This window comes from Diorhabda sublineata, chromosome 7 (assembly GCF_026230105.1).
Source record: "Diorhabda sublineata isolate icDioSubl1.1 chromosome 7, icDioSubl1.1, whole genome shotgun sequence".
In the NCBI taxonomy this organism is placed as follows: domain Eukaryota; kingdom Metazoa; phylum Arthropoda; class Insecta; order Coleoptera; family Chrysomelidae; genus Diorhabda; species Diorhabda sublineata.
The window spans coordinates 8,610,841-8,625,686 of record NC_079480.1 but is presented as its reverse complement, the minus strand read 5'-3'; the positions used below and the strand labels follow the sequence as shown (position 1 = coordinate 8,625,686).

General features: G+C 33.1%; 1 protein-coding gene across 1 annotated transcript in view; it reads left to right on the top strand.

The window, feature by feature from the left end:
* Nucleotides 1-14,846, top strand: part of LOC130446871 (succinate dehydrogenase [ubiquinone] flavoprotein subunit, mitochondrial-like) — a 137,438-nt gene that overhangs the window by 119,908 nt on the left and 2,684 nt on the right. Inside the window, exon 10 of the mRNA XM_056783377.1 lies at nucleotides 5,536-5,649. Coding sequence (XP_056639355.1) covers nucleotides 5,536-5,649 — 114 coding nt within the window. The remainder of the gene's footprint in view (nucleotides 1-5,535; nucleotides 5,650-14,846) is intronic.

Below are 14,846 nucleotides of genomic sequence, written 5' to 3'. Positions count from 1 at the left end.
TAACCACATAATCCACAGCCGCTATAGTCCCAAACACCACATCTAACTTAGACCCGTGGCTTGGTACAGTTAACACCGATCAAGAGCCGAGAAAACTGTGGAGTTCTTTCTTACCGAGTGTTTCATTATGAATATTATAAAATGTTTTTATTCCATTATTTGAATTATTGTTTATTAGGCCAAGCAATAGGTGAATATTTTTGGCAAAAATCCAGAGAACGGAAGGTACCATCCATCATATAAAAGACATTACACTATATTATTTTGCTATGCTTGGGAAATACAAGATTTTATTCTCTTCTTTTTTTCCATATAACGTATTATTGCTTGTTATATGCAAATGAATGTTTTTAATATTCTTTTCTTTCGATACGTCAGTTAAATGTATTTTTAGACAGAACAATTCTGGTCATGGTAAAAGCAGAATTAACCTTCAATTCAAATTGAAATATCAGATGTTATTGTACATTCTAACGCCGAAGCATCTAGCCAAGAACCTTAGAAGAAATACTTTTAATTCGAGGGCTGCTACTTAAGTTTTGATATATAGCAACACTGATGTGAATATCTCAAATCTGACATTACTAGGCATTTAAAATTTTTATTGGTGAACGTATTAGAACGTGTTATCATTCGAGTGCTATTTGAGTTGTATACAGATACTTTAAACATTAATTTGGTTGAAAAATGGGATTATTCGCGAACATTTTCGTGCAATGATTTTCCATGATTTTCGACGTGGAATCAACACGCCTCGATTTTTAGTAATGAGACACAAGTCTCATATAAGACGCATAAACAGTTTTGTATACTGTGTAGTTCAGAACTCTTAACCTATGAAAAGCAACGTCTATCTTCTACACCTCCATACCTTGCATTAGATAGAATAGGTAAATCGAAAATAATTTGGTTTACTTGAATAATGTAATATAAGATCGATTGTTAATTATTGATTAATTGGGAATAACCATAATAGGCTTTCATTAAAATAATACTATTACGAACACGTCTCCGCCCTGGAGCCGGCCCTGTCTGGATTTAGTGGAAATCTAAAATAAACAAATTGTCAGTGTCAAATATCATATTTTGATAAAGACATTAATAAGTCAAAACGTTAATTTTTACCTGCCTTTCAAAAATTATTAAATATTAAAAAAAGCTTAATATTTTTTATCGTTCATAGCTTTTTCGTTCTTATGAATGTGAAACATTTCTAAAAATTCTCTTTTTAGTGTATTAGATTCTGAACTGAATTTATGTTTTTTTTGATATTTCATGGTTGGTTCATGCAATTCTATTTTGTTTATCATATTGATGACCTCTTAGTCTATTTTCTAAATACTGAGATGTTTGCCCTATAGACAGCGTCACAATTAGTACAAGGCATTTGATATATAATATTACTTCTTTTGTTTCTTGGTGTTTTAGATTTTACTTCAATAAACACATGAATAACAAAAAAATAGATGTACGATAGTTGGTACGTGATGGAACATTTAATTAAATAAAAACTTGATAAATATCTGAAAGCAATTAAGTACTTATTCCTAAACTCATCTGTTAAAAAATGGAATTTCTTTTTTTCATTTCATCTGGTAGGTTGTCAAATAATAATATAATCTCTAAGTACAAATATCTTCTGTCCCATTGTTCATAAGGTATGTAACATACTTTTGTCTATTCCTAGTTTCATAGCCATATGTTCGACCTTGTAATTTATCCCTGTCCAAGTATTGCCTAAGTAGACGTGTGAATAATATGTTTGACTGATATCTAATACTTTCGCTTCGGAATCAGTGGGATACCTGTTATGCTTGTTCAAACGTGATTTTGAAAATTTATTTTGCGTAACTTGTAGTGTATTGATATCTCTTAAAATAACTCATATTCCGAACTCTGTCGTGCTATTGGTACACCTTATATTTCTGGTTACCTCTATTATTTGAATTTCAGCACTCGAAATCCAATCCAATCGATAAGCTCATTGATATCAAACTTTGTTGAAAAGTAAATGTTTTTATGTAAATTGATGTTTTATTTCATGGGCTTCTTATTTTCGGCTCGTTTCTTGATTTTGTCTTCCTTATCTGAACGCTCTGTGATTTTCCGAAACAGTTTTTGTAAGAACAAAAAAATTTCAACATCTGTTGTTATAAGGAAGGACAAATCGAGCTGATGTCTGTTTTGAAAAGTTCTTAAAATATACTTAGAGTGAATGCTATTAAAATTCAACTTATAAATTATTCATGAGTATTCAAATTACAATTGACTCAAGAGGTAAATTCAACAGCCCATTTGCAGCCTCCTAATTTGTCTTCCAAGGCAGCGACCCAGAGAATAAGAATTTGGGAGCATGGTGGTGGAATGAAACTAGATAAAATTGAATGAACAGAGGAAATTTATTCGAAAATGCTATGACACAGACTCAATTAATCACAATTATCTTCTACAACCTCAACTTATGTATTTAGTTAATAACATTTCTATCAAAAACTTGATGGCAAAAATGTGTACGGACAACTTTTCTTCGACAGTGATTCAGTTACCACCCTAATCTTATTTCTACCGTCACCACCAACAGTTGATAAACAAAAGCTCTTAGGTGTGAAATCTGATAAAATGGAGACATCGCCAGCGAGATTATGTAAACTCGATGCGAAGCTGAATTCAAACTTTATTATATAGTAAAAATTGGTGAAAGCTTCCGTTCAATACGACTTCGCTCCAACTTGAGAATTGTGTTCTGATGGGATATAATAATGACAAAGCATCGTTGTGATAAAATAGTTGTAGAAGGTATTATTTTCAGTAACGAATCTAGATTCACTAGATGAAATTTACAAAGGCTTTTTTTTTTATTACAAACTTCCCATCAACCGTATACTGGTTATTAGTGATTTTTTTAACAGTAGGTGCAAGTTAAATGTTAGTACTTTATCTACAGATAAGAGATATTTGTTAAATTAAGTTTATAATCAAGATCAATCTGAGATAATTTTTGAGGTTAAAAATATTATATTTAGGTCCTAAAGTTACAGATATTGCTCATGGTAGATGTGATGATGATCTTTCTGCGTTAAAAGATGGATACTCTGCGATTAAGTGTTTTATAGTCAATTTGCAATGGCAGTTGCTACATTTAGTTTCAGGTTTGGTATCAAATAAGTAGCTATCGCTCAGTAGCACTGACCATGGTTTCATCAAGTCTTTCACTTCACGAAGGTTGCATGTGGACGTCGACCTTTTTTTCTCCCATTCTTAGAGCACTTTACGTTTTAGGGTTGATTTAATATCGGCACTGGAAAGATTTCACTCCGCACTATCACTATTTACGGATTCCTCAGCGACCAGTATGCAATATTTTTGTTGTTATCTTTATGTATTGCAGTTGCTAATGATTTTAATTGGCAAGGAATTTGTGGTGTACATTTTTTTAGGTATATGAATTGAGCTGAGGAAATCTGTGAGTATGCGGGGATTAGTTTCATCTAACGAAACAGCGATGTGAGTAGCTGGATATATTGCATATAATTGAGCAGTGAAAGTAAATGGGGTTGGAGGAGTTCATAGCATATATTTGGAGGTTGGTTTAATGATAGTGATACCCGTACCATCTTGAGATACCGATGCGTCTGTGGAAATATGTACGAAAATTTTGTATTCATCGAGTACGTTCCTAAAAGATCTTTTGATTAGTGTATGATTGGTGTGATGTTTGTCGAATGATTTGAGCTGGGTAATGAATTTGATCCTTTTTATTATTCATGCTAGAGTCTGATAAAATTCGATAGGAAGGCATTTAGAAAGGAAGAAATTTAATTCTCTTAGATTTGACCTTACTCCAGCATTTTTCTCATATTCAGTGCTCATGTAGAAGCCTTAGATCACTTGTTTTTGATAAGCTGGTTCGTGCTGCAATTTCTTTTGTTTTCACTTTTACCAATTTCCTCTACTAATTCAATGTTTTCTGTAGTACGCACGATCACAAGATCTTCCACACGTGGATCATATTCTAATTAATCTCTTTCCCAGCAAAAGCATGGACCAATTTTTAATTGTTAAGAATGATGAACAGGAGTCACCGTAAACAGCCTCCATTCTATTTTTGATTTGAGTTTGTGTTAATCCTTCTTTAGTCAGAAATTTTATTGTGTGAAACTCTATTTAAGATATTTCTCAAAACAAGTTGAATGATCGTTCAATCGTATCAAAGCAGCAAGTTGAAGCTTTTGAAAGCTTTTTGAGACTCTGTCGTGCGTATGAAGATCTTTAGAAACGCAGTTTATTCACTATATAAGAACTCATTTTATTTCCTGCTAATAATAATCATTCACATGATGTGCAATGACTGCGGTTGGAGTCAGTCATAATTAACCTCAATTTATTCAGAGTTTAGGGTTATGAGAATTATTGCAATGAGAAACCAAGTATAATACGGTAGCTTCAATGAAATGAAGGATCTGTGGGTAATCGTTATGAATAAAATGAATATAATATATTTTGATTTATCACTACAACTGTTAATTGGTTACTTATTATTATGAACAAGCTCGCGAAATGGGTCTTAAGGCTGGCCTTGTTCAGCTACAATGGAATTTTCAAATTGGGCGATTTCGCGCGGCGTCTTTCACATTTTTTATAAATGGCGGAAGCGTCCTTGATGTTTCCTTCTTTTCATTAAAGTGGACGGTTTATTTCTTCTTAATAAATTCTAGGAATTCTATTTATTCATTTTTTTGTTTGTTTTTATTCTAGAACTTTGGAGAATTTTATTCAGGTATATAAATGATTCGTGAAACCGCAGTTAATTAGTTTTAAATAAATAGTCGTAGTGATATTTATAAGTGAATTATTTTAAGTTAAATAGTGTATAAATAAATTAAGAACGTGATAGACAGTGTTTATTAATTCCCCATGAATTGAAAGAGTGTAAATAAATACAAAGAAACTTTCATATGTTTATTTTAACAAATTTTGACGAAATACAAGAATAGTGTTTTCCAGAATATGAATATTAGAATATTTGATCAAATATCGAAGAAGCTCTTAATACTTATCGTTTTCCGAAACTACTTAAAGCTAATAGTAGCGAGAATAATCTTAGATCAATCTGAATCTTTTCAAAGTAACATGAGACAAGATTCAATGTGACGAATTCACTATTCATTTATTTCAATTTTGTTTTTTTTTGATCTTACCTATTTTTAATTATGATAAATTATTGTGGTAACATTTAAAATGGCAATTGCCAACCATATTTGTATATCACCTTTTATTATCATCATTCACGTGGATATAAGAAAATAAGAAATTACAGTTTTATTTATTTATATATTTTAGATATGATTGATACCCGATCAGATTTGGCAATTTGTACAAATTGTAGTTATGAAATTTAAGAGTCGAATTGTGAAAAAAAAATAAATTTTTGACCCTTCTATTGAAGTTGTCTTGATAACTAATAACTTAAAACAAGTATACTACAAAAACCTCAAATAAATTGTGCCTTTATAGTTAATTGTCTATTTATTTCAGAAACGCATAGACGAATATGATTATAGCGCTCCAATACGAGGACAGAAGAAAAAGGACATTGAAGATCATTGGCGGAAACATACTCTTTCATGGATGGATGTAGAGACTGGCGAGGTAAATATTGGTTGGCGAAAAAGTAACTTCGGTTTTGTAGTATAAAATAAAACACTTTTTAACAAAGAATACTCTTCTCTTCTTCTTCTTCTTATTTTAAGACTGTGTCTTGTGTTTTCAAAGAGGCAGCCTAAATTGTGACTGCGAGGACCAGCTCTCATAGCAGCGCTTTGGTGGTCTTCCAGGCGGTCTACTTGTATTGGGTCTCTCTTCCTTTGCGATTTTCGCCAATCGATCGTTGTTCATTCTATTGACATGATCTCTCCATGCTCTTCTTCTAGTTCTGGCCCATCTCACTATATCCGGAACGTCACACATTCTTCTGATTTCATTGCTCCTTATTCTGTCCCTTAGTGTTTTCCCTGTGATTGAGCGTAATGTCTTCATCTCGGTTGTTCTAAGAATCCGTTTAGTAGTTGCAGTCTCCGCCCTCGTTTCTATGGCGTATGTCATTACTGGTCTGACACAAGTTTTATATATCCGTGTTTTGCTTTCGATACTTAAAAATTTATTCCTCCATATCACGGTTCGAAGGAATCCTTATATCCTAGATGCTGCTGTTGTTTGCGTTTTGACTTCTTGTTTCAAGTTCCTATTGCTCGTGATGTTAACCCCTAAATATTTGAAAAACATAGCCTGTTCTACACTTTTATTATAAATTGCCAGTTTGCATCTTCTTGGTTCTCTCGCTATTGTCAAGGATTGTGTCTTTTGTTTCGATATGATCATATTGAATTCTCCTGCAACTGTTTCAAATCTGTGTAGCAGTTTTTGCAGATTATCCTCATCTTCAGATATCACAACCGCGTCATCAGCGTAGCAAACTATCTTAAACTCATGTTTTCCCATTCTGTATCCTCTGCCTGCCGTTTTGACTTCTTTTATGATTTCGTCCATTATAATGTTGAAGAGTATTGGGCTGAGACTATCTCCTTGTCTGGTCCCTGTTGATACTGGCATTTTACTGGAGAGTTCGTTGTTTACTCTTACATATGTGCTATTTCCGTTGTTCATGTCCCGAATGATGTCTATTGTCCTTTGGTTTACGCCTCGTTTTTTTAGTAGCTCAATGACGTCATGTAATCTCACTCTGTCAAATGCTTTTGTTAAGTCTATGAAGCACATAAACGCGGTTTTATTGTACTCTATGGCCTTTTCGGCAATCTGTCTTAAGATGAATATAGCGTCTATGGTTGATCTATTTTTTCTAAATCCCTGTTGTTCTTCGCTCATGCCGCTACTTGAGATTTCTTCTGCAATAATTTTTGTTAGTAATTTTGAAGTCGTGCTTAGGAGGCTGATTCCTCTATAATTATTTGGATCTTTCTTTTCCCCTTTTTTAAAGACGGGGATCGTTATGCTTATTTTCCATTCCTCTGGTACTTTTCTCTGGTCGTATATCTTGTTGAACATGACATGCATTTGGTCTATTAATTAATTGCCACCATATTTAAGAAGCTCGTTATTAATGTTATCCAGCCCTGGTGATTTCCTATTTTTCATCTTGCGCATTGTTGCTTCAATTTTGTCTTTTGATATTAATTGTTGTTGGATGTCTTCTCCTTCCTCAGATATATTTTCTTGTTTCTGTTCTGTGGATTGGCTTGTTATTATGTCACCGTAGAGTTCATGGAAATACCTTTCCCATTCTTTTAACGTTATTGTTTTCGTGTGGATGTATTCATTGATTGGTCTTTTGACGTTCCTTATCATATTCCAGATCTTTTTTGTCCCCCATATAAGTCGTTTTCCATGTCTGATGAGTATTTCTCCCAGAATTGTCTCTTAATCGTTTGTATTTCCATATTTGTCCTATTCCTCACGACTTTGTAATCAGCATATGTAATTGTTTTACTTCTATATTGAAGATATGCTTTCCTTTTTTCTTCCGCAAGTGACCTGAAGTAACCTAATCTAATCTAATCTAACCTAACCTAACCTAACCTAACAAAGATTACTTTTTAATCAATTACACATTTTCCATTTTGCTCAATGACATTTTGTCACTTTTTTTCAGCTTCATATTTCCGCGCTCATAAAATGTCTGATCCTTATCTACAAAAACTGAACCAGGTGCGATTGAAGGTCATCGTCATTTGTGAAAGTTTGCACATTCAAAGAATTCTGCAAACTTCGAAATAGTTTCCCATGCGTTGCCAAAGATGTGGGATGCCTTGCATTATCATGGGGAAACATTAAACTTTTCCGATTTGTCCGTTTTTATGTGATTGATTCAACTGACAGCTTGAGCTTTTTTTGTTGTTTTTCAGCTTTCCATTTAGGTGGTGCTGGTTCATCATGTGATCGTTTTCGAACTATGTTACTGTACAGGACCCATTTTTCATTACCAGTGATAATTCTTTTCAAGAAAGGGTCAGTTTCATTTCGTTTAAGGTGCCCAAGATATTTTAAGTGATTTTTAATTGTTGTATGCGATACATGTAGCCTCGTCGCAACCTCTCGAACAGTTATATCACGATCCTCTTCAATTAAGACATTGATTTGATCGTCATCAACCTCAATAGGCCGACCAGAACGTTGCTCATCTTTTAGGGAAAAATCTCCAGAACCGAATTTTTTATACCAATTCTGACACGTGCGCTCTATTTAGCAATCAGCACCATAAATATCACATATTTCTTTGTGAGCCGCAGCAGCATTCTTTTCTTTACTGAAATTAAAAAGTGAAATATGCCGAAAATCGTTTCTGCACTCAATTTAAAATTAACACACAGCTTCAATAAAGATCTACTTGCTTCTAAGGTTACGTCAATGTGACCAGTATGACGTGACAAACGGCAAAGCACTAACATAAGTTATTCAAAAAATAAATCAACACTCTCTCTCAGTAAAAAGCGAAAGTACCTAGTTGCCAACCTTATATATATATATAAATATATATATATATATATATATATATATATATATATATATATATATATATATATTTCACAAGAAAATAGGTATTTTAATACTAGGTAACTATCAGGTATCATAGTCATATTTTTTAGTAACTTGCAGAATTTCTCCTAACAAAATGACAAAACTAAATGATGTAAATCCCAACAACATTTTTTCAACTTTCATTTTCGAAACCTTGTATTCTATGTCAAATTGAAGATGATTGCTGCAGATGTAAGTTTGTTGTTATTGAACCCCGTATAAAATTCGATGAACATCTAACAAACCGTCAGTCCACGTGGACTCACATCGAATCGTGAACAGAAATGCATTTCTATTGGCCGAAATTGTCGGTAAAGCCATAGCTGCGTGCCATTTGAACTTGAGTAACATCCACTTGCATAACAGCTATCGTACCAGCACATTATTTACTTAAAATATTTCTTATCTCACGTTCAATCACTCTTTATAATGTTAAAACTCAACAATAGCAACATGGCAACGATTTGTGATTATATTTTTCAAATACTGTTGTGTTGTCATTTAATATCCATAAAGTTATTTGTTACAATTGATTATTATCAGTTTTATGTAATTAGATCAATAGAATATACTTGTTAGAACTATGAATGGAATATTGATTTTTGATATAATTTATTGCATAAATAGTTGTATAATGTAAATAAAATATCTCGGTTTAAGATCATTTGACATTGACATCCTTATGTTTCAATTATAATATTCTGTTTTTTTATGTGATTGTTCCATATTTTCACTTAGTTCCTTGTTTTAACACTTGAAGTCTGGACAAAAGGGATGAAAAATCCCGATATGTAAGGAGCTAAATCGCTAACAGGCACCGCAAACTAATAAGGGGCGAGTTTCCTGTATTTAAACGGTCTCTTGTGGACAAACTATGAAATTCCGTCTAAAACTATTTTTATTTATACAGGATGCGTTAAAAATAGTTAAAAAAGCAATTCAACGTTTTTTTTTAAAGGGTACTCGATTTTTTCAATTCAATTCAAGTATGCCTAATGTCTCGAATTGACAGTCAGTGGAGTTTTAATATTGCGTAAGTCATTTTGGTTGTTTTTAACATAATAATGTTATTCAATGTATGCAGATTATGCGCATTTATGCGTTCAACCAGGAAAGAGAAAATTGTCCAATTACATTTTCCACTAAAACAGACAATGTTTATGTACATATTTACTGCTAATACAGCATAAGTCAATCAGTTGTACGTAAATTTGTTGTCTCCAAAGCGTTTTCCATTTCGATTGCGATACGGTACGTTCAAAATATGTGATTTGAACGTATAATCCACTTCTTTAGGTGTAGAAACAAGGAGACCTCTCAATTTATTTTTGATCTGCGCAAATGAGAAGGAATCTTTGGGTGCCAAATATGGATTGCATGGCGGATAACCCGTCAATTCGATGTTTTGACTGTCATATACCATGGAATGCGCAAAGATCTTATACATGTTAAGTTGTGTTCTACAGGATAGTTCTCTTCAAAATCAAAGAAAACCATACGTCTATAATTTCACGACGTATAATCTAACAACTAAAGGTGTCTACTACAGGTTCAATGAAACTAACGCTGATCTATCTGATTCAGTATTTATTCAATGTATCTCACACACACACACACACAGAAAAGCATTCAAGCAGGATTTGCACTTTTGCAATTAGCAAAAATGTATTAGTCGATTGAAAATTCTTAAAAACACCATAACCGAATAAAGTGTGATGCATTGCACAGCACTAGTGGACAGAAAATAGGCAAAAAAATATATTTTCGCATTTTCAATACGCAGTAAACTTCAAGGAAGCAAGACCCATGCAATGTTATATGGTTAAATACTTCTACATTTTGTAACAAGAAGTTTCATAATTGTTCAAGCTTGATTCTTATGATATAAAGTTTTTGGGTTTTGCGAAGGAATGACAAGAGAGCCAAGGCAACAGTATCTATTGTCTTGATTTGCGAGAGAAGTTAACAATGAAACAAATTCCAGTAGGAGTAATGAGAAAATATTATCTTGCATTCATTCAAATAACTGACTGCTGAGATTTTAAGGGTTCGGGTTGAAAAAGTCTACTGTAAGATGGACATGAGACAGCCTTATCAAGAAAGAAGACACGGCTTTGTTGCCTAATTAACTGAGATGTCATCGCAAAGCTACATAATATTCTCTAGAGCTGGCCTTTAAAGATAAAATCTCGTTGTACAGGTTAGACACCAATGCGAAAAAAATAGAAAAGATCCTGTTAGTCCTGGCCAGAAATGAAAAGATGAAAGATAAAGAAAGAGATAAAACAGTAGATTTGTGATGTACATGTTTTCACTCATGATCCACAATCTCTTTATTATAAACCAAACTAAACGCCCATAATTTCAAGATGTATAATCTAGCGAATGAAGATGTCTACTACTAAAGGTTTAATGAAACTAACACTGGTCTATCTGTTTCCGTATTTTTCCATTTATTATACACACACTTAAAAAGCATTTGAGCAAATATGCATTCCGATTTTCCTCTATTCCGATAGCTGCACGACACAAAATATAAATGTTATCCTTTTTGATGCACTTCTACAATTAGCAATGTGTAATAAACATGGACCTATAGAAGATTAATTAAAAAAAGAATAATGAAGTAATTTAATTTTAGAACGCGCTGAAATTAAATATAACACTTTCATGTGTAATAAAAACTGAAATTGCCACAATGCAGAATCGGCAATCTATTTTCACGTCACAAGACTTAGGTGCCACAGTTAAAGAATTTTCAATAAAAGGAGAAATTCCGAGCGGATCGGGTTGGTTGTTTAGTGACCTCAATAGAAGGCGCACCCGGGGTCCATATCGTTGGAGTGATTTCCGTGGGAGGCAACCGAAAAACCTCGAAAATAGTGTTTACTGCGGACGAAGTAGTGTATTTAGAGTACAGGGACATTTGCATGGAAGTTGAAATTTGAAGGTTTTATTTTTTATTTTTTAGTTAGGCTGGTTTATTTTTTTTGAGTTTAACATTTAAGACGTGTAGTATTCCCATGGTCTAGTGCAAAGATGTTATTCGGATTAATTTTGGTAGAGCATTATATTTCTAAATACGCCCATGTTTATTAACGGGTATTCCTTAACTAGCATCTAAGTACACATATTCTGTTGCGACTACTGAGTAATCAATTTTGAGGAATAATTTGAAGGTTGTATGTTCACGGACAGTAGTACCCGTATATTTATATTTTTTGAAAATGTACTGAGTAAATAAATTAAATAAAGAATTGAAAATTGAAATTATATAATCGGAAAGTCTTAGGTGAGGTTTATATATAATTGTCTTAATTCAAATAAAGAGTTTTCAGATATCGATATTTGACAAATAATTATTATCTGTGCCAATACAAATTTTTCACTTCCAAGTTAGAAAGTTAGGAAGTTTGCTTAGCTAGAAAATTAATACGTGCTGTTGTACGAAGATGTATTGAAAAATTCTTAGCCTACTAGGGAACCAAACAAAATTTCAATGTCAACATATTTTATTACTAAACATATTCTCCTCTTAATTGGATATTTATTTATTACAGCGAACCTGCAACGTCTCTAGACCTTTCAAAAAGCATATTTCTCCTTGCTCTGCAAACCAGACCTTCACAGCTTTTATTACCTCCTCGCTGGAAAAACTTTACGACCTTTTAAACTTTTTTTCAGTTGAGGAAAGAGATGATAGTCGGACGGAGCCAAATCTGGTGAATAAGGGGGGTGATCTAGTATTTCAAACCCTAAGTCACGAATTTTTTGCATGGAAACATGAGATTTCTCTTTAATTTTAGAGTAGTCACTAATGTCTAATTGTAATTTCCAGCTATTGTTCTACCCTTATCCAAAAAATCAATCATGATTACTCCATGGCAATCCCAAAAAATTGAAGCAAGAACTTTTCCAGCAGATTTTTGGACACGAAACTTCTTCGGTCTTGGAGAACCAGATTGTCGCCATTCCATCGATTGTTGCTTTGTTTCTGTATCATAGAAATGTACACAAGTCTCATCCATAGTAACAATTCGGTTTAAGAAGTCTACATATTTTTCAAATCGAGCACAGATAGAACGCGATGCTTCTAAACTTGCACGCTTTTGGTCAACATTCAAACATTTAGGGATCCATTTTGTAGCAATTTTTCTCATGTCCAAATTGACGTGATCTATATGATGAACGCGTTCGTATGAAATATTCAGTACTTCAGATATCCGTTTTAGCCCAATTCAACGGTCTGATAAAATCATGTTATGAACTGTATCCATATTTTCGGGGACTGATATAAAAACTGACCTTCCCTATCGGTCATAATGTTCAATGGAAAATTTACCTCTTTTGAAGCTTGCAGTCCAATTTTTCACGGTCGCATACGAAGGACATTCATCACCAAGGGTATTAAGCATATCTTCGTAAATCTGCTTACCTCTTAACCCTTTTAAATACATGTACTTGATGATGGCTCGATTCTCCAATTTTCCGATTGTCACAATTTCGGTGGACATCTTTTTTCTTTTAATTTATTGCGTAATTCTGGTTTACTTCTGACACTTCTAATAAGTTATTGTTCGTTGCTATGGTAACGCAATATTTTGTTTATGCATGGAACTGGTCTAGGCTAACTAGATATCAATCAATACTCGTGAATCATGCAGAGAGGTATGGATTTTGTAATTTTGTAACCAAAGGAAATTTCCAAAATTCGATTCCGCCCTGATAAACAAAATTTTGTAGATTTTGCATATGCATAATTTTTTGTTTGTCTTTGTATTCTATTTTTGTCAGTTAGTCCAATTTATTATATATTGTTTCATCGCTGGAAGTGTCAGATCTATTATTCGATATTGACACTCCCGAATTATCTTCCAGTCTTGGTGCACTTTTCATTTAAGAAAAACGACCAGGCTACTAAAGGTAAGAAAGGCGCGGGTGAAGCAAAAAACCTCGAACAAATACCCGAGAGAGTTTGTAAGCCCTGGCAACTCACAGCATTTTCTTTAGAAGCGTAGTAACCCTCAAACGATTTCCTTTCCACTGAAGAAAATAATTCTCTCACCCTTGTGCCGTTCCGGCACTGGTGACAGCAGTCTCCTACACAATAATACAATTATTTATGACTCTATAAGGAAGGTCTCAGAAGGACCTGGCCTGGCCTGGAGATAGCGGTAGCTTGAAAAATACCACTGTATTAGAAAGTGCACAATCTATACAGAATAGGTTTCAAATTTGAAGACGCGACGTTGTTTAGTATTTGTTTGGAAGCCATCAATAGAAAGAGTTTTCAGTGAACACAAATTTGGTCATCGTTATGTAATGCAATACTTTCATTTGAAAGGCGTTAAAGTGGTTTAAACTTATACGTATAGGGAATCCTTAAACACTAGAATGAAAAACTAATCCATGTTTGAATTTGATCATTACCTGAGCAACATATTATGAAATAATGAAGCAAAGATCTTGATTGATAGATCAATATATTCTAAATCATATCTGTGAATTTCTTTTTATTTAATCAAATTAGGATCACACTTCTACGCCAACTCTTCATATCCGCGAAAAAAAATAATATCCTAAAAACACGGAAACCTCGGTACATGAAACCTAAGTCAAATTCAATCCAAGTTTTCATGTATAACTGAAGAAACTGATTGAGTATAGAGCATTCTATTGATATAATCGTATGTTTGATTTGTGTTACTACGTTTTGAATAACCTGTATGACTGTAAATAATTCTGGATGGTAGCATTAATTACCTCTACACACCGCATAAATACAGGTAATTCACTCTGTATAATTAAAATGAATCCTATAAATGAATAACGATATTATATAATTGATTTGTAATCAAATTGTGAACTTGAATGAAAATATTTGAACATGTCCATCTATTTTCATATTCGTCTATTTTCTGCTTGACAACAACGCTGAATCTTCTTCAACATACAAATACATCAATATTGACAATTCAAAGATGACTAATTTAGTTTGGTGATTGGTTTATATTATGGCCTCTAATTGATCTCATACGATTTCAAAGTTTGCGAAGATTAACGATAATATTAGTATCCATATAACACTGCTTACAATGTAATATCTCAAATATTCAAACACCTTCCACACTTCCATAATCTTCGAACGTAATGCACATTTCATATTTGCAAACAACAGGTAACATGGGACTATATTCACGTTAGAAATTGTTCGTTTGAGTAGAAAATTATGTTATTTGCATTAACCTTGATGT